The sequence below is a fragment of the Phyllostomus hastatus genome, unplaced genomic scaffold, assembly GCF_019186645.2.
Source record: "Phyllostomus hastatus isolate PE091 unplaced genomic scaffold, TTU_PhHast_1.1 phas_contig_283, whole genome shotgun sequence".
Lineage (NCBI taxonomy): Eukaryota > Metazoa > Chordata > Mammalia > Chiroptera > Phyllostomidae > Phyllostomus > Phyllostomus hastatus.
Window position 1 is genome coordinate 15,854,065 of NW_025333833.1, and position 17,871 is coordinate 15,871,935.

General features: G+C 54.5%; 1 protein-coding gene across 1 annotated transcript in view; it reads right to left on the bottom strand.

Moving 5' to 3' along the window:
• The window catches only part of VASH2 (vasohibin 2), a 38,998-nt gene extending 22,815 nt beyond the window's left edge, over positions 1-16,183 (bottom strand). Inside the window, exons 1-6 of the mRNA XM_045838439.1 lie at positions 15,975-16,183; positions 15,577-15,619; positions 14,941-15,404; positions 6,958-7,046; positions 3,047-3,103; positions 2,432-2,506 (exon numbers count right to left, since the gene is read on the bottom strand). Coding sequence (XP_045694395.1) covers positions 2,432-2,506; positions 3,047-3,103; positions 6,958-7,046; positions 14,941-15,216 — 497 coding nt within the window. The 5' untranslated portion in view covers positions 15,217-15,404; positions 15,577-15,619; positions 15,975-16,183. The remainder of the gene's footprint in view (positions 1-2,431; positions 2,507-3,046; positions 3,104-6,957; positions 7,047-14,940; positions 15,405-15,576; positions 15,620-15,974) is intronic.
• Positions 16,184-17,871: the final 1,688 nt, after the last annotated feature.

Here is a 17,871-nt window from a genome sequence, read left to right on the forward strand (position 1 = left end):
GGCCCAGAAGCTGGTCACAGGCCTATCCCCACAATCCTAAAAGTCCGTAGGTAATTCCTGTAACTTCAAGGAAGGCTGGAATTTCTGAACTGGCACAGGGACAAGACTATTGTGGACATGAGTGCTGTGAAGCAAGTGGCCTCTGTCCAGGTGCGCTGAAACATCCGTCAGCAGACGTCTGAAGTGACTGGTGCACCCAGTGAGGGGCCTGCGCTTGTGATCTCCCCTCTGATCTCCACCAGCAAATCCCCGACAATTGTTCACCCCCATTAAACTTGCAGGAGGCTCTGCCCAACAGCTGTGCTGAGCCCTGAGCCAACTGCTGCCCCCACCCGTCGTGGTCCTGCCCTCCCTCTGGGCTCCCAGGGCATGCGTTCCATCCCAGTGAGGAGCAGGGAGGAGGTCCAGCTGGAGGGCTGGGGAGGGGCTTCCGTGAGGCTCAAGTTTCCATTTTTGAAATGTCAGCCTGGGCACCTGTGGACTATCTTGTTTCAGGTGGGGCCTGCCATTGCACCGCAGACTGCAGCAGGGGGACATTCCCCTTCCCGTAAAAACGTCCAGGGGGCCAGACAGCAGCCTAGACCTGCCCCACTGTCCCGCCCACCCTTCCACTGATTTCTGTGTCTCCTTTCCTGGTTTTCCTTCTACCTCTCGAGCTGTCCTCCTTAGTGTCATTTATGGGCTCTCTGGGATCAATTAGACCAAAAACAGTGAGATTTCTTCCTTGATCCCTTTCTCTTCTGGCTCCATGAACAGTATCTGGAGTCCCCTAAACTCACAGCTCCCAAGCTTGTATTTCCAGCACAGATCCCCTCCCGAGCTCTGGACTCCGAATACTCCACCTGACATCCCACAGGCACATCAAGTTCAACACGCCCAAACCTGAACTCCAATCCCCATCAGTCTGATCTTCTACTTTAAGTCCTTCCCTTGGGCTGTGGCAGTATTATCCAATCATCTGGTTTCCCAGGCCGGAAAGCGGAGTCACTGCCTCCTTCCCTTGAATCCTCGCAGCACCTCACAGCACACGTGGTGCTGATGACACTCCCAGCGCCCGCCCTCGCCTTCACTGCTGCCATCTTAGTTCACACCGGCGCCCAAGTGTCTTCTCACCTTTCTGTCTTCCTAGTCCCTCCAGCCCGTCCTGCACAGACCGTCGCTGACCCCTTCCTCATCAGCCTCCACACCCTGCTGGTCTCCAAGACCTGTCAATTCCACCTCCTTCCTAGCTCTTGAAACTGCCCCTCAAATCCATCCCCATTGCCGGGACCACGGTGCAAGCCTCACCACCTCCTTTACGGAACAGCTCCTGCCTGGCTCTGCAGACCCAGCCCTGGCCTTCTCCAGTCTGCCCTCCAGTCTGCCCGAAGAATGACCTCGCTGAGGCGCACATCTGGTCACGGCACACCTCTGCTCCAGAGCTTTCAACTGGGCTGCCCACGGTGTTTCTGGAAAAGGTCACACTTCTCAGCACAGCACCCAAGGGCCTAACTGGCCTTACCTGGGCCACCTTTCAAGCCCATGCCTTGCCATGTTCCCTTGGTCACAGTCCCTTCTAGCCATCACCCCAAAGGACTGAGAGCCCCTTTGCTCTTCCATCGGATCGTGTTCCCGCCATCACCACTAACACGTAAGTGCCATCACGGTGTTCTGGGCCGCATTCGGCCTGGAAGCCAGGAGTCTGGTGGAAAGTGGAACAGGGAGTGTGGGAGAGACCAGAACTTTGTCTCAGCTGTATGTTCTGCAGAGCCAGGACGCTACACCATTACCTGGTCTCCTCCGCAGTCCACTCGTAGACTCTTCCCCAGAGATGGGATTGATGCCATCAATCCCGCTTCCTCTTGATGCCTTTCCTATTGCAATGCCGAATGAATGCACAAACAAAACAAAACACAAAACAATGATATGCCCTGGCCAAGGAGCTCAGTTGGTTAGGGGATTATTTAGATACACCAAGGTTGTGGGTTCAATTTCCTGACCGGGCACATACCAATGAAAGCCTAATAAGTGGAACAACAAATTGATGTCTCTCTTTCTCAAAAGTCAATTTAAAAAATGATACACACTCTCTCTTCCTCTTCCTAAAAATCAATAATAATTAAAAAACCCCAATGATACACACTGTTTCTCTAGTCCCTCCAAGTTAAAATTCTCCTTGCAACTAGCAAGCCTGGCCTGAGAGCTGGCCCAGATGCAGGCGTCAGCCAGCAGGTCACACTGATGGTGACCCAAGGAGCCATGCTCTGACTTAGTCCAACTCCAGATGGTGGAAGTTAAAGAGAAACACCAGGGAGCTTGGTAGTGTCCTCCAAGGAGACAGCAGCCATCGTCTCTGTGGAACTAGGACGTTAAAGACACAGCCAGTGCTCAGATGGTGGTGTGAGGCCACCATCTACGGAGTCAAATGAAGCAAGTGCGACTTAAAGGATACATGCCCAGGATGACAGCTTCAAGGCATTTAATAGGCAAGGACTCTCGAGTCATTTCTTTCGCTGTTTCCATTAACCTGCAGGACAGAGCACAGCAAAAGATCCCAGGACTTATTTAATGGTGCAATTGGTCTGTCAGTCAATCCATCAGCAAGCCCACCTCTACGCTAGGCACCACGCAGGAACGCAGAGGGAAAGGGGAGAGCTCGCTTTGCAGGAGGGTGCCAGAGCACATCCCACTCGACGGAAATAAAATCCTAAATTCCGCACTCCTCCTTCCCAGAGCTAGCTCCCGGGCGTCAGTGCCCATGCTCCATGGCAGGCTCCCACTGCCTCAGGACAGGGGCAATGCGTGGAGCAGGTACAGGAGGCCGCAGGAAGCAATCTCATAGGCCTCCCCCTCCCCCTGAACGAGTTAAGTTCCCACCCCTGAGCTTAGCGGTCAGAGAGGCCCAGACCCCAGCCCCCCCTCCAACATGGGCCTGGGGCACCTCCACCTCCACCCCTTAGGGACCAGAATATTGAGCACTGGGATACAGGGATAGAGGGTGGGAGAGGAGGTCAGCCGCTCTTGGGGAGGAAGGAGGTCACTGGCCCACAGGTCATGCACAACTTACCCACTCAGTGGTCTCATTTTCCTAATTTCAAAGAACTGGGTCCCTGTATGATTGTATCTGTGTGAAGTGTGTAAAGGGAAAGCAACTGAAAACTCCAACGGTCCCAGAAATCCAGCAGAGGAAGCTATGCATTGATTTCCCAAGGGGAGGAGGAAGTGAGGGCTTTCCAGAAGGAGGCTAGTGGCAAGAAGGTGGTCCCATCCTCTAACTCCTCACTGCTCTGCCTGGAAATCTGGTTCTAACTTGAGCCCCAAAGCACCTTGGACTTTAGAATAGCTGCTTTCAATCTGCTCTACATTCTGGTTAGTTGAATACTTGTCTCAATTGATCTACTAGACTACAAGCTTTTTGAGTTGGGACTGTTTATTTATCATCTTTATATCAACCATTAAGCCTGGCACAAACCCAATATATCCCAGTTAGCATATATTATTAAATGAATGAGGAATAAGGGGATGGGTGGGTGGAAGGGTAGATGGTTGAATGATGGATTAATGGATGGACAGATAGATGGATGAATGGGTGGGTGGGTGGATGGATAAAAGGAAGGATGAATGCAACTGATGAATGGAAGGGCGGATGGACAGTTGGAAAGCTGGATGGCTGGCTGGAGAGACAGAAGGGGCAGGTGGATAGGAGGATGGATGGATGGATGGATGGAAGGAATGGAAGGGTAACAGAGAGAAGTAGATGGGTGGCAGTAGTGTTTCTCAACAGCGCAGACTGCAGCAGAACTTACTATGGAAACACCACTTTTATTTCATGCTCAAACTGACCCTTGACATGAATTACTAAATGTGACGAGATGACAACATTATCCACAACCTGGGCTTCAGCTGGTGGCCCAGGACGTCTCAGGGCCTGGAGAGCCTGCAGCACGTGATTCTGGGAGAGACCCAAGATTCCCTAATGCCATGGTCCCTAGATCTGGGGTTTTCTAAGCCTAAGGAAACGTTGCTTTGTGAGTTTTGCTACCTTGCCTCAAACAAAATCCTATAGAAAGTGCACATTGGGAAGTTGCTAATGAAGCATGGACCTGGGACCTTGTGAAGCCGGTGGGGTGGGTGTACGAGGTAAGACGTGTGCCCCTGCTGTGGTGGAGACAGCTGTGGAGGGTGGTGCTGGACACCTGAGGCACTGCACACCCCTCTGAGGAGGGCCGGGAGTCCTCCCCCGGCCCAGGGGTGCCTGGCCCCTCAGACACGAGCACACATACCAACCGCCTGTGGAGTTCACTAGAACGGCTCCACCTCTGGAACCTGACGTCGGGCCATGGTTTTAAGCCTCGTTGCCATTCAGAGCCACCTCATCTGGGACTGTTGAATTGGAAGTTCCGGGGCTGGGGCCAGGGGCTGATTTGAACCGGCTCCCAGTCTGGAAATTACTGGCACGGCCACAAGAACAACCCATAACAATACAGGCCTGCCTAGCTTTAAAAAATATAATGTACGAAGGCTAAGAGCTAAAAGAAAAAAATCTATTCTCATTGTGAGGTGATTTGTTTTTTACTTTCCCAAAGATTTCATTCAGTGAGATTCTGGTACATTAAAAGGAGAATTCGGCCCTGGCCGGGCGGCTCCCCTGGGTGGAGCGTCACCTGTACACGCTGAAAGGTTTCAGGCTCCACCCCCGGTCAGGGCGTGTACAGAAGGCAACCAACTGATGTTCCTCTCTCCCATCGACGTTTTTCTTTCTCTCTGTCTCTGTCTCTCTAAAATCAATGAGCATGTCCTCAGGTGAGGATTTAAAAAATAAAGAAATAAAAATTTTTAAAAATGTACAGTAGAATTCAACTCGCAAAAATGCAATGTATAGGGCCCACTTTCCCTGTTTGTATATCTAGCTCATACATCGAATGCATAAAGTGAGACAAACCTGTAATAAAATAATGAAAAATTACCCGGCTGTCTTTTCTCAGTTCCTAACAGTTGTCAGCTCCTGCCACTGAGCTGGGGAGGGAAGCTTTCTGTCAACACAGCCGTCAGGGTGGCAGGCTCACTGGCCCAGCCCACCCTCAGCGGAGCTCAGGGGACACCTCTCTTTTCAGGACCCAATGCAGGATCGGCGCTGCTGTTGGCCAAGGCTCTGAAGCTGTCAGAACAGAACACAGGATTTGCCCTTCCATATCGCCACTGCCTGCTGAGCACATCTACCCCAGTCAGGGCTGGCCCCGAGAGGTCCCCCTACTCTAGCACCTGGCATGCAGTTCTCTGCTTGGGGCAAAGCGGGAGGAAACCCTGAGGCACTAAGTAAAAGCCTGGTCAGAAGGGAGACCAGAGGCCACATTCTGCTTTCCTTGTGTGGAGGCTCCAACGGCCGGGGACAAGGGCGCACAGGCCAGCAGCCCGAGGTGCCTCCTTTCTTCAGCCTCTCTGTGGTCAGCGATCTGGGTCAGCGACCATCAGAGTGCATCAGAGAAAATTAACAAAGCCGCTCCTTCAGGGCGGCCGTGAAAACTCGGCTGAGAACGTTCTGCAGGGCTGAGCAGAAAATGCAAATTTGCCCCAGTTGGTGCATCGGCCACCGGCCTCATTCTCTTTCATCTCTGGTCAAAAGGTCCTTGTGCACGTCCATTTTAATTTCTCCTGCAACATTCTGTGGTGAGTCGGTCACGTCCAGGAAGCCTCGGTTTGGGGGTCCAGGTCTACCCTGGCAGGAGTTTATGCCTCTGGGCCACATGGAGCTCCCCATGGAGGGTCCTGGTTTGGGGATCAGCACAACCCCAGAGAGCCTTCTGAGGGCTGGCGCTGTCCGCCCCACCCCTGGAGGCCGGTGCCACCCCCTCCCTCTAACATCGCTTCAGCAGTCCCCTGGGAAGACGCTGTGCAAGGGAGTTCATGATCGGTAAAGTGGGGACTGGGGGCTAATCAAGTAATCTGCCCACCCAAAAGAGCAGAACTGGTGTTATTCCCATCTGGTCGTATGTGTCCCTTCAGGGAAGTCACAAAAATCCACAGGAGAGATCCTCGCCTATAGCACGGAGAGGAGGGGCCTCTTCTAGGGCACGTGGGCATGAGTCAGTGCCCCCATGGAATCCTTTCTGCTAAGTTCTAGGTCTTTAGGGAGGAAGGACAGAGGTCAGCAGAAGCTCGACCTGCAGGACAATGCGCTGGGGGTCTGCAGGGAGTCTGAGGCTGGCTTTGCTCTGAGCTGCCACTGACTTGCTTGGACAAATGGCCTGACCCTCTTGCACACACCTGCCAGCCCAGCCCGCATCTGACTGCTATCCCGGATAAAACACCAGAGCAGCCAGCCAGCGCACCATCCGCCCCTCCCCTTTGTTCTGACAATGCTGCTCCTGCGGGCCCTCGGAACTGACCTAATCCCGTCTGCAAACAACCAGAGGACACCGAAGGAGAGAAAAACCACAGTCTGGCTGGCCTGAGCCCAGCCCAGACCCGCAGGGCTCCTCAGCTCTTCTCAAGCTCAAGTGAGGAGAGAGGGCCCCCACCCCGGGGCCCCACTCGTTCATGCAGAACGGAGCAAGGCCACCAGCCTGGGCCCCCCGGGGAGCCACAGGCAGTGCCGGGTGGGCCTCAGTGGACTGTGAGCAGTCAGAATGGAGGCAAAAAGTGGGAGGAAAGAAAAGAAACAGGAGACTAGGGGGGAAAAGGGAGAAATAAAAGCTAGGGAGGAAGAGAGGAGAAGGGAAAGATGACAGAGGAGGAGGAGGAGGAGAGGATGGAAGGCAGAGTCATCCTGGCCCACACGCCGCTTCAAAGGGAGGAGGGGCTGATCAATTACATCCTGTTATCACTCCTGGACTCTCACATAGGGGCACCCCTCCGTGCCTGGCCTCACCAACCTTAGAGAGCATTTGCTGACCGGCTGGGGACAGACATGCCACCAGGCTCGCGATCACCTCGCCCGCGCCCTGGCTGAGTCTGCCCAGACCCTGGCTGGAAGGATACTGTAGTGTCTTCATGTAGTTCTGGATTGCCTGCAGCCAGTCTGGGATCGTCATCGACAGCCTGTAGTTTGGAACCTGGGGTATGGACGGCTGCGGAGAAGTAGAGAGAGATCTTTTTATCAGGAGACGCTCTGGGGCCCAGTGCTTGGGTACAGGCACGGGGGGTGGTGGGGGGAGCACCAGAAAGCTGCTCCTGGGAGCAGATAGCTACCTGGGGTGGTCACCTGTTCAAGTGGTACCTCCTGGACAAGGGTTGCCCACACCAGTCGGTTGCTTGCTGAAGTCCTCCCTCTCTGCGCCCTCTCTACACACACTCCACCCCGGGTCACAGTGGCTCCCTGTGGCCCTCTGTGTGTTGTGAGTGGCAACTCGACCAGCATCCCCAGGGATCCTGAGCCCCCCACTGAGGCCAAGGACCATGTCCTCTAGTGTCCCCCCCCCCCCGCCACGAGTCTGGCCCGAATGTTCACAGCGGCGCTCCATTAACCTCACATTGTGCTGCATGCAACACCTTTGGCTGCATGGTTAGTGTGACCCATTCTGTGTGCGCCACTCCGGGGCACCCCTGAATGCATGATGAACGGCGCCCTGAGGAAACGCAACAGGGCCCCACGGCCACCCTTTCTCCTCAACACCACCCCTGCGATGCCCACCACTTCCTCTGCGCCCAAATGGACCAGGACGGATTCCCCTCTGGCCTTGACTCTTCCCAGGTTGGTGCATCTCCGAGGACTCCTGAGCCCTCCTCTTGCCCTTTTCCCCTCACGCTGCCCTGCGCCCTCTTCAGTTCCTAGTCTGCCTCCTGGTCAACACTCACCAAGTGTCCACCAGCCCTGTAGGGAAGAGAAAGGAGCAACGGCAGGCAAGGACTAGAGAGGGGGGTGCAAGCGCCTCTTCTCGGGAATTGAGAGCCAAGACACCCTCAGCTCTGAGCAGGCCTGGCAACAAGGCTGTAGGTAGGAACAGGCTTCCAATCCAGTCAGTGCTGGAAATCAAGGGGCGGTTTTTGCTTTATCGCCCCTCTATGTTTCTCCATCTCTTACCCTCGGCCTCTCTGGTGGGGTGGAGCCACTGGGGACAAAGACAGTGCCCCGGGCCTGCGGCCCCAGCAATGCATTGTCAGGGCGAAGAGGGGAGGCCCCTCCAGGTGAAAGCCCTTAGGGCGGCCAGAAGGGACCTCAGGACAGCTTAGTTCCATCCCAGGAGAAAACAGGGAAAGGGAGGCCCTGGGGATTTCGGCCTCAGCTGATGGACAGTGAAGCTGCTGCACTGACCTGGGACGGTGCTGGGGGCCTGGCTGGGCCCAGCGCTCTCCCTGGCTCCGAGGTTCGAGGTTCAAGGTTCAGGTTCAAGCCCACGGTGGAGCTGGAGGGGCGCTGGCCCTGGGCCTGAGGCTGGTGCAGGGAGGGGGAGGAGGGGGGTGGGGCTCATACTTCTACAGCCTGGGCTGCATTTATTTAAAATGCTGCTTGACACTCTTTTCCTCCCAGCGCCTCTATTCTCTCTTGGCTTTGAGACTTCCTACTGCACAGCAACTGCCCCTTCAGCAGAAAGGAAGCAAGTCACACTTCCCACTTCACAGCCAAGGTGCTGTGTGTGTGTGAATGTAAGAGTGTGTGTAAGTGTGTGCACACACACACAGCTGCTCTGTGAGCCACATTTCGATGACAACATAGCAACTCGAATCACATTCTTGTCTTGGAGAGTCATTTTGGGGAGCAAATGTTCCAATTTGCTCACGTGCCCCCCTGCCACAGAATCAAAAGATGAAGTGTGTCTTCGTGTTTCTGCCCAACAAACACCAGGAAGCGTCCAGCCTGTCTTTTTTTTTTTTTTTTCCAGTAACATCCACTGATCTACCCAAACCAGGAATTCTGGGGCCAAACGTGCCAGAAATTTCACAGAGAAGTGGAGAATGGGAGACACACACAAACATCCCTTTAGCACCCACGGTGTCCCCAGCTCTAGAGCAGGTATGAGCAGGGGAGAGGGCACAGAGGGAGGGAGAGGGGAGCAATGAGACAGTCTATTAAGTCACGAGCCTGTTTCTACACAGAAAAGTGCTGATGGTGCCTATTTAATAGAAAGGCTGGTCAGGATGAGGAAATGCCCCAGAGAATCATAGGCCACCTAAGGGATCCCCAGGGGGCATCTGTCAGCCACAGCCCTGAGGTGGCCAGAATGACTGTGTTCAGAGCTGTGGGGGCCAACCACCAGATTATTTCGACTCCAGCAAGCCCCACAGAGCCCACAAGAGCCAGATGATGGGGTGGAAGTCTGGCGGCAGCTGGTCCTAAGAATAGCAGCTCAATGGCGCCCAAGGGCTTTTAAAAACAGCTGCCTGGTTACCTCAGCCCCTGCTGAGCGCGAGTGGCCACATTCCCCAAACCCCAGCTGGGGAGCAGAGCTGTGGTGGGGAGCAGGCCGAGGCGCTGAGGGGATGATGTCATCTGGCTCCAGCTCCCCCGGCCTGTGGGAGAGCTGACTGGCGCTCAGGCTGGGACTCAGCTCCCAGGCAGCCCACCCCTCCGGCTGCCATCGCTCCCACAGGGCAGTGGACAATTAACCAGGGGGGCTCCTTCGGGTGCGATTATACATCCAACACAACAAGGGCCAAGTCCCTGCTCTGTCACCTGCTGGCTGCGGACTCTGGTTGAGCTGCCTGACTTCTCTAAGCTGCCATTTCCTTCCTGAGAAAAGAGGAGACTGTCACCTACTTCAAACCTCCTGGGCTGGTTAGGAGGGTTATATGACCTGACGTATAAAGCAGGCAACCAGAGGTTTGGCCTGCCGTGCTGTTTGAGTGTTAGCTGTGTGATTATTCCTCTGCAGCGTGTCTTCAGGGGTCTAGAATGGGGAGGCCTGACGTGGTTTCACTTTTCAGGAGCTGCAAAACAGATTCAGCGCAGGCTGAGCCCCTGGACACTCAGGAGCACCACTAAGATGCTTTCTCGCCCTAATAAAAGAAGATGAAACCACCCACTTCCCCCTGGGACCATGAGTGAATCTCCTTAACTCATGAAGAGTTCACACAAAGGGTAAGAAAACTTTTTAGGCCTCAAAGAAAAAAAATGGCCCCAAAGGGTGGAAGCAACCCAAGGGTCCATCGACAGCTGAATGAATACACAAAACGGGGTGTATACACACACGGGATATCATTCAGACACAAGGAGGAAGGACATTTGGACACAAGCTGTAACTTGGATGAACCTCGAAGACCTTATGCTAAGTGAAATAAGCCAGTCACAAAGGACAAATAATTGTACAATTCCTCTTCTATGAGGTTTGTAGAGTTGTCAAATTCATAGAGAAAGAAAGTAGCCCTGGCTGGCGTGGCTCAGTGGATTCAGTGTGGACTTGTGAACCTAACAGTCGCTGGTTCAATTCCCAGTCAAGGCACATGCCTGGATTTCGGGCCAGGTCTCCTGTAGGGGGTGCACGAGAGGCAACCACACATTGATGTTTCTTTCCCTCTCTTTCTCCTTCCTTTCCCCTCTGTCTAGAAATAGATAAATAAAATAAAATAAACTTTTTTAAAAAGTAGAAGAATGGTTGCCAGGGACTGGGGGTGGGAGGGAGGACGGGAGTCACTGTTTACGGGGAGTAGAGTTTCAGCTGGGGAAAAAGAAAAGGTTTTGGAGATGGAAGGTGGTGATACTGTCCAACAATGCACAGAAGTGAACACTTAAAAATGGTTAAAATGGTAACTTATGTTATTATTTTATCACAATTCTTAAATGGCCATGAAAAGACAATTTACAAAAATAAGTGCACATGGTAGATAAATATTTTTTAAAAGTTCTAGCTCACTAATAATTTAAGAAACACAAACTAAAGCCACGGGTAAATGCCATCTTTCGCCTCCGCATCTGCAGAGACGTCCTGAAGTGCACACACTCAAAGCCGGCGAGCGTGCTCTCACGCGGCAGCCTGGGAGCGGAAACCGGTATGCCCCTTTTGTCCTCCCCCTGATGGGGGGCCTGAGGCCCATCTCAGGTCATTTTCCAGCCTTACTTCACCTGGAATGCCAGCCTAGATCTTCCACGGCCCCTCCTCTCGAGGTTCCCACCTCCTGCCACCTGCATCCAGCCCCCTCCCTCGAGTCACATGGACAGCCCACCTTACAAAGGCAGCATCTAGGGGGCACAGATCAAAAGGACCCTGTCCACACTGTGCCTGTGGTTGGGGGTGGGGTCGTGGGAGCAGGAAGTGGAGTGGACAGGAAGATGATTGTTCAAGAAAAATAATAAAACAAACCACAGGCAAGGCTTGTGTGGGTGGGCTCTCTTTCACTCCATTCTCGCCAAACACAGTGACCTACCAGCAGAATGGAAGGGGAAGGGATGGGGTAGGACACAAGTGTGTGTCATCACCATGGCATCACCATGTGGGAGAGAAGGGGGAGCCAGAAAAGGAGTCGGGGAGGCAGCAAGGCCCCCCCAGGCACCAGGAGTCCTTAACAAGAAACAACAAGGAGAAAGTGAAAGAAACCTTTTGCTGTCCATGTTCTGAAAAGTACGCTTGGCAGGCACCAGGCAGAAGAACCTCCTGGAGGACAGCAAGAACATCACTCATGAGCCTAGGATGCGCCCCCGGCCCCTGCATCAGGGGCAGCCAGGAATCTGTAGATGGCAGCCTGCTACAGAGGCAGGCCCAGGGGTCACGACCTTGGGCTGAGCAGGAAAGACTAGGGGGTGGTGGTTCTGAATGCAGAACAAGGGAGGGAGGGAGGGAGCTGCCCGTGTTAGCCAGCAGGGGGCAGGAGTGGAGCCCTGGCTGCAGCAAAGCTGCACCACTCTGCAAGCACTCAGTTCTGCACTCAGGCAATGCTGGGTCCTCTAAATGTGAATTACTTCCCAGCTGGGGATCAGTGTGAGAAAGAGGCACAAGAACATGGCGACTGCAAGAAACAGCCTAGCTGTTTTGTTTTTTTTTCTGGGCCAGCCACCTCTCCATCCCTGGCTTCCATTCTCTACCACCCTCCAACTGACTTGAGCTGCTTTCTTGCACTATCCCTCAAAAGTCTCGGCCTTCACCTACTCAGCTGTTGACTTCAGACCCAGTAACCACCAGAGAAGACTTCGGGAGAAAATTTAGAAGGAGGATCTCCCCGCCCACTAGCCTTTCCCCACTCCCAGGACGGGGGCATCTGGACCTTCGGGCAGAACTCACCCGAAATGGCTGCTAACAGAATGTCCCGCAGTCAAAGGAAGTGTCATTCAGTCCCCTCTCTTAGGCCTCTGACCCCTTCCCTCCACCCGCCTCCGGGACAAATTCAATTGCCATATAACTTTACCTCCTTGAAACTCTCCAACCCTTCCACCACTACCCCCTCTTCTCTACAAATTCCTGAGTAAAACATGGATTTGGTTAAAGGAGCAAAGGGCTTGGCCCCAGAGGGAAAAGTCTGCCAAGCTAAGTGCAGGAAGAGCCCTTGAATCGGAGAGGAGTGGCCCCTAGAAACAGGAGGTTTTGATGCTGCCCCCATCCCAGGGCCTGTGCAGGAGTCAGGGTTTGGGGAATACTGGGTCCCAGGAAGGGTGGGGGGTGGATGCCGTGATGGGGCTGGGGATGGAGAACCAACCACGATGACACAATGTACGGGAGAGAAATGTTAAGTTCTTCACTCAGGTTCAAAAAGCCAATGCCCACATTCGGGCTGAGGTTGTCCTGGCCTGGCAGGAGTTCGCACGTGACCTTTGGGTTACTACAAAAGGACAACGTGGCCACACTATAAAAAAAGGAACCACTCTTGCGAGAACACAGCATTCAGCCACAGCCCTGGAGCTATCAAGCACAAGTCTCAGGAAGCAGTGATCTATGTGGCAAGCTGCTCAGACAGCATTTAGTATATTGCGTTTCATATGTGCTTATTTTAGGGGAATGACTGATGATGACAAACTAGCAATTTCCTAGAAAGAGGATGAGGACAGTGAGTTGATCTGGGGACTCTGACACATAAGGTGGAAGCAGCTACCCGAGGACAAAGAAGACTAAAGGAAGATACAGACTGCCAGACTGTCCCAGTTCTGAGGTCTCGTGACTCAGTGTACCTCCAGAGTCACACAGACACATCTAGTGTCACACAGGTCAGCACTGGAGACCTGGAGACTCACGGTTCATAACATCATGGGATTTGAGAGTTGGAAAGAAATTTACATGAAGTCAGGTCTACTCCCATTTTATAGATGAGAAGACTGAGATCAGAGATTTTAAGTGAGCGACCTAGGCCACAGAGCCAGAGGTAGCATGACCAGGCCTGGAATTCAGTCCCTACCTTACTCCAGCAGCCCCTTCTAGTGACATTCCCGGGACCTGTGAGTAGCAAAGGAAGTCAAAGTGTGCCGCACTGTCCGAAAGCCACACAAGAATCACTGGTGATAGGTGGCTGAGGGGAGGGGGGAGGGCTTCCGCTGGAGGCCCAGGAAAAGAGCTGCCCACCAATCAAAGGTGGCCAGGCCTGGGACCAGCTGCCCTGTGAGGCAATGAGCCCCGCCCCTCCCCATTCCCCGGAGGTCTTCAGAACAAGGAAGGGAGACTGATCTCCACCAATACTAACATTCCCGGGTTCCCACAGGGAAAAGGGGTCCCCGCACACAAGACCAGAAGAAGGATAAAGTCACGATGAGAAGCAGGGTCACCGCTGAGGGTGCTGAATTAAAAAGGCAGTCTGGGACAGCAGGAACAGGACTCTGTTCCCTGAGGCCACTTCTCTTCCAGGTTTAAGGGCTCCCAGTTCCTCCTTACATAAAGAAAGACTCAAGTAAGGACAAATGCTGAAGTCAGAACCACACAACCAGGGCCAGTGTGATTCTCATGCTCAAGGAGTAAATACAGCCGGCGCTAAAGCAGGCTGGACTCTCTCTGGACACAGGGAAGAGCCCTGGGCCAGCAGGGTAACAAAACACTGAGACCGACAGCAGCAGGAGGCTCCCGGGCTCTGTCACTTCCCCCGTGGGCACATACAGCGTTCTGGCCTGCGGGGCTCAGATGCTCAGGTCACCAGTTGCTCCAGGTCGGGGACTGGACCAGATGGCCTTCCAGGTCTCAGGTCTGGCATTCCTAGACCTGCCCAGGAATCTTCTCAGTCACTGCAGTGTCCCCAGGGTGCAGAGGAAACCATCTGCCACGCTACAGCCCCCAAGGCTCTCAGCATTCCTCCCCCCGCTTGGGTTTTGATGTTTCATGCAGTGACCACAGCACATCTCCCTTCCTCCGTCTTGTTAAATTATCCTTGGCCGCCAGACCCCATCAGCTCACTGGCTTCTCTCCAAGGTGGAAAGAGTTCCACTCCCGAGCCTCCTTCCCTACCCAGTGAGACTAATTCATCATGTGTGCTGGAAAGTCCCTTTTAAGCCACAGCCAAAACTCTTCTTTTCTTCTTGGAGCCCAGATAAGCGGGGAAAAGAGATCGCTCACTGTTTTTGCAAGTTTCAGAGGTGAAAGTCACTGTCATAAAAAAAAAAATTGGCAAGAAGTCTAGAAATGATTCACGCTGAGAAGTCTGACTGGTTGAGTGCAAATTCATTCACAGCCTAATAAATCATTTGTGAGGGGGAGACGGGAGGACCGAGGGACTCCAAAGAGGAAAAGCACGGTGGGATCCCTGAGGCGGCCTTGGCATCGCTGGTGCTACCTGGGGCTAGAGCTTGTGCTTAAAGAGGATGGACACGGGGTGAGTAAATAAAACAGAGTTTGGCTTGAGATTCAAAGAAACCTTGGCACAACCGGATCATACAGCCATACAGTCCCAGGGCAGCAAGCCACCCCCTCCCCCTCCCCCCTTTCTAAGGCTTCCAAGGCAAACATCTCAATTAAGTAAAGGGGTTTTTTTTTGGGGGGGGGGGGCACTGTGGGGAAGACTGGAGAGGGGAAGGGAGTTTGCAGCGGGACCAGGAATATGGGAATTACCTCTATTTGCTCTGTACAGACTGAAACGGCCCCATCACCACCCACCCCATCTCCCTCCGTGGAAGCCACTGACCTTTGCCAAGAAGGTGGCATTCCTAATGGAGCCCACCATTTCTCCCCCCTTGGGGTGCACCTTCGCCACGTGCATCCACATGCGCTCCCAGGTGTGGCTGTCGATGGGAAAGCCGCTCTTGTTAACGTGAAACAGCACCCCGCCGTCTTTGTCTTCCTCCTCCGAGCCCCCGCTGGTGGCGAGGCTCACGGGCCGCGCGTGGCTGCTCCGGGACCGGGTGCCTTTGGCGCCTTTGGGGTGGGGGCAGCGGTGAGTGTCAGCCGCAGAGCCGGTCATGGTGGGGCCGGGGCCGGGAGGGCGGGGCTGGGGGTCGCGCGGCAGCAGCGCGGCAGCAGCGGGGGGCGTGCGCGCGCGGGCGCCGCGAGGGGTTCAGCGCCCCGCGGGGCCCGCCTCCTCCATGCCTCCGGCTGCCGCAGGACGCGCCAAGGGGGAGCGGCGGCGGGAGCTCCGCTTACGGGCCGTGCCTGAAATCAGCGGAGACACAGCACACAGCGCGGTAAGTGTACACCCTGAGAAACCGTGCCCAGTGGTGGTGGGGCCTCGGACTGTCCCCACCCCACGTCACTCCCGCCCCTCCACCCCCGCGCTGACAGACACTCCCAGGATTTGAATACAAGCTTCCAGCCCTGAAATTACCTCGAAAGGCGACTGGAATTTTGGCACAAGGCTTCACGCACACCTAAACATTGGGAGGGAAATAAAGGAGCGTGGAGGATGCGGAGTGGCGGCTCGTGCAGCAGAAGGAAGAGAAGGTCCCTGCAACGCTCCACACGTTGCTGGGTCGCCAGATGTGGCCGAGCGCCGAGCGAGCCAAGAACGTGCCGGCACGTGAGCTCCCGGGGTCGGCGCGAGGGCGCAGCAGCAGCTTCTGCTTGCAAAGGCCGCCGCGGTTCTTCCAAAAAGCCCTCCGGGGCGCCCAGATTTAAGTGGAAATAGCTCCACCCGCCCCCCATTCCCGGAGTTCCCGCGCCAGGCAGCCCGGGGGCCGGCTGCAGGCGGAGCGCGGGAAGGGTGCCGCAGCTCCCGGACCCTACCTCGGGACGCTCGGCCTCATAGCTGCGGCGCCTCTGCGGGCGGCGAAGGTGGCGGCGGCTGCAGCTGCTGCTGCGCCTGGGACCGGGGCTGCTGGGGCTGCTGCGGCTGTTGCGGCTGCTGCGGCCGTCCCCTCATTCCATGTCCCATTCTCGAATGTTATTCTGTGACATATAACCGAGTCACCCGGGCAGCCTCCGATGTTCCGACTTCGTCCATTGGCCACCGCAACAAAGAGGGGCGGGTCCCGGGCTCGGAACTCCACAACCCCGAGCTCCGCGACGCCCTGATTGGCTCCGAGCTTCTCCAGCGGGCGGGGAGAGGAGTAGGGGCCGCTGCGCGGCCACGCGAAATCCGATCGCTGTCACGTCCGGGGAGCCCCGCGCGGCTGGAGCGTTTGTCCTAGGGACTTAAGACGGAGTTCCACCAGGGGGTCGTGGCACTGCGAGGGTTTGCAACTGTGGGGAGCAGAGGAGATGCAGTCACCTGAGAAGTGACCCTGAAATAAGGGAGGGCTTGTCCGTGGAGCATCAGTCCCTGAAAAAGGCCGGACAGTCACCTACCTCTATCAGGAGGTGATGGATGGTTCAGGCAGGGGCTGTCCACATAAAGGTACAAAACAAAATCTTTTTTTTAAAAGATTGTATTTATTTATTTTTAGAGAGAGGGGAAGGAAGGGGAAAAAGAGGGAGAGAAGCATTGATGTGTAGTTACCTCTCACCCACCCCCAACTGGGGACCTGGCCCACAAACTGGGACCTGGCCCACAACCCAGGCATGTACCCTGACTGGGAATCGATCTGGTGACCGTTAGGTTTGCAGGTCGGTGCTCAATCCACTCAGCCACACCAGCCAGGGCCTCCTTTTTAAGCCCACATTACAAATTCCTGCAAACTGCACTGCATCTCAGGTGTAGGTCAGGACCCTGGACTGCCCTCTGGATGGTGTGTGGAGTTCGTAAGAATTCTGCATCTCCGTGGGGCCCATTTGATGACATTTTGTTAGACAAGGTGCCCACCCGTCATGGCTCAGGGACCAAACCCACTACTCCAAAGTACAGTAGCTGGTGTGTGGTAAATGACCCCGGGAAAGTAAATCGGGTCCTTCTAGGATCTCCAGGCATCTTAGTCCTGGGCATTCAGGGATCACATATGACCATATTGATATAGATATGAGAATAAAAAGTACAGTAATAGTATGCAGCATAGCTGTGATTGCTATACACCGTTATGGCAGAAGAAACTTTAAAAGAAAGCTCAGGAAATATAATCAGTCTTCTGACAGATGAGACAACTCCCTATATCTGGTCAAATTTTATAAGTAGTGCTCTGAAATAGTGAGTGTTTTTAGTAACTGACATACATAAATTACACCACCCCTTTACAAAGAAGAGTCCCCCAAACTAACAAGGGGGCACAATCATAGGCACTCTGACATTAGTCATGACTGGAAAAATCCATTTAAACCCAAGCTGAATCGCAACACTAAAACCCAGGTGGCCACAGCTACAGAGTTAGAGGAGGGGGTGGAGAGATGCGTCTAGGCCATGGGGAAGTGGGAGGCCCTTCCACACTCTCCACAGCAACACCTGTTCCTCAGAGGTCTCTTCCCCACCCCCGCTCCCACCACCCCCACCCCACCCCGCTCCCATTTAAAGAAAGGGAAGAGCAAGGTGAGGTGGGAAAAGCACCAGACCACTGACCTGAGGGCTGGCTCTAACTCCTCATTTGCCACTTGGCTAAGCTGTGTGACCCGGGACAAGCCACTTGCCTGTTCTGGACTTTAGCTTCTCTTTCTGAGAAGAGGAGAGCAGACCCCTCACTCTCCAAAGTCTGTTCAGGCTCTGAGGTTCTGTGATTCTCTGACTTCCTCTCTTGTGGGCACTTAGGAGCCTGGCTCC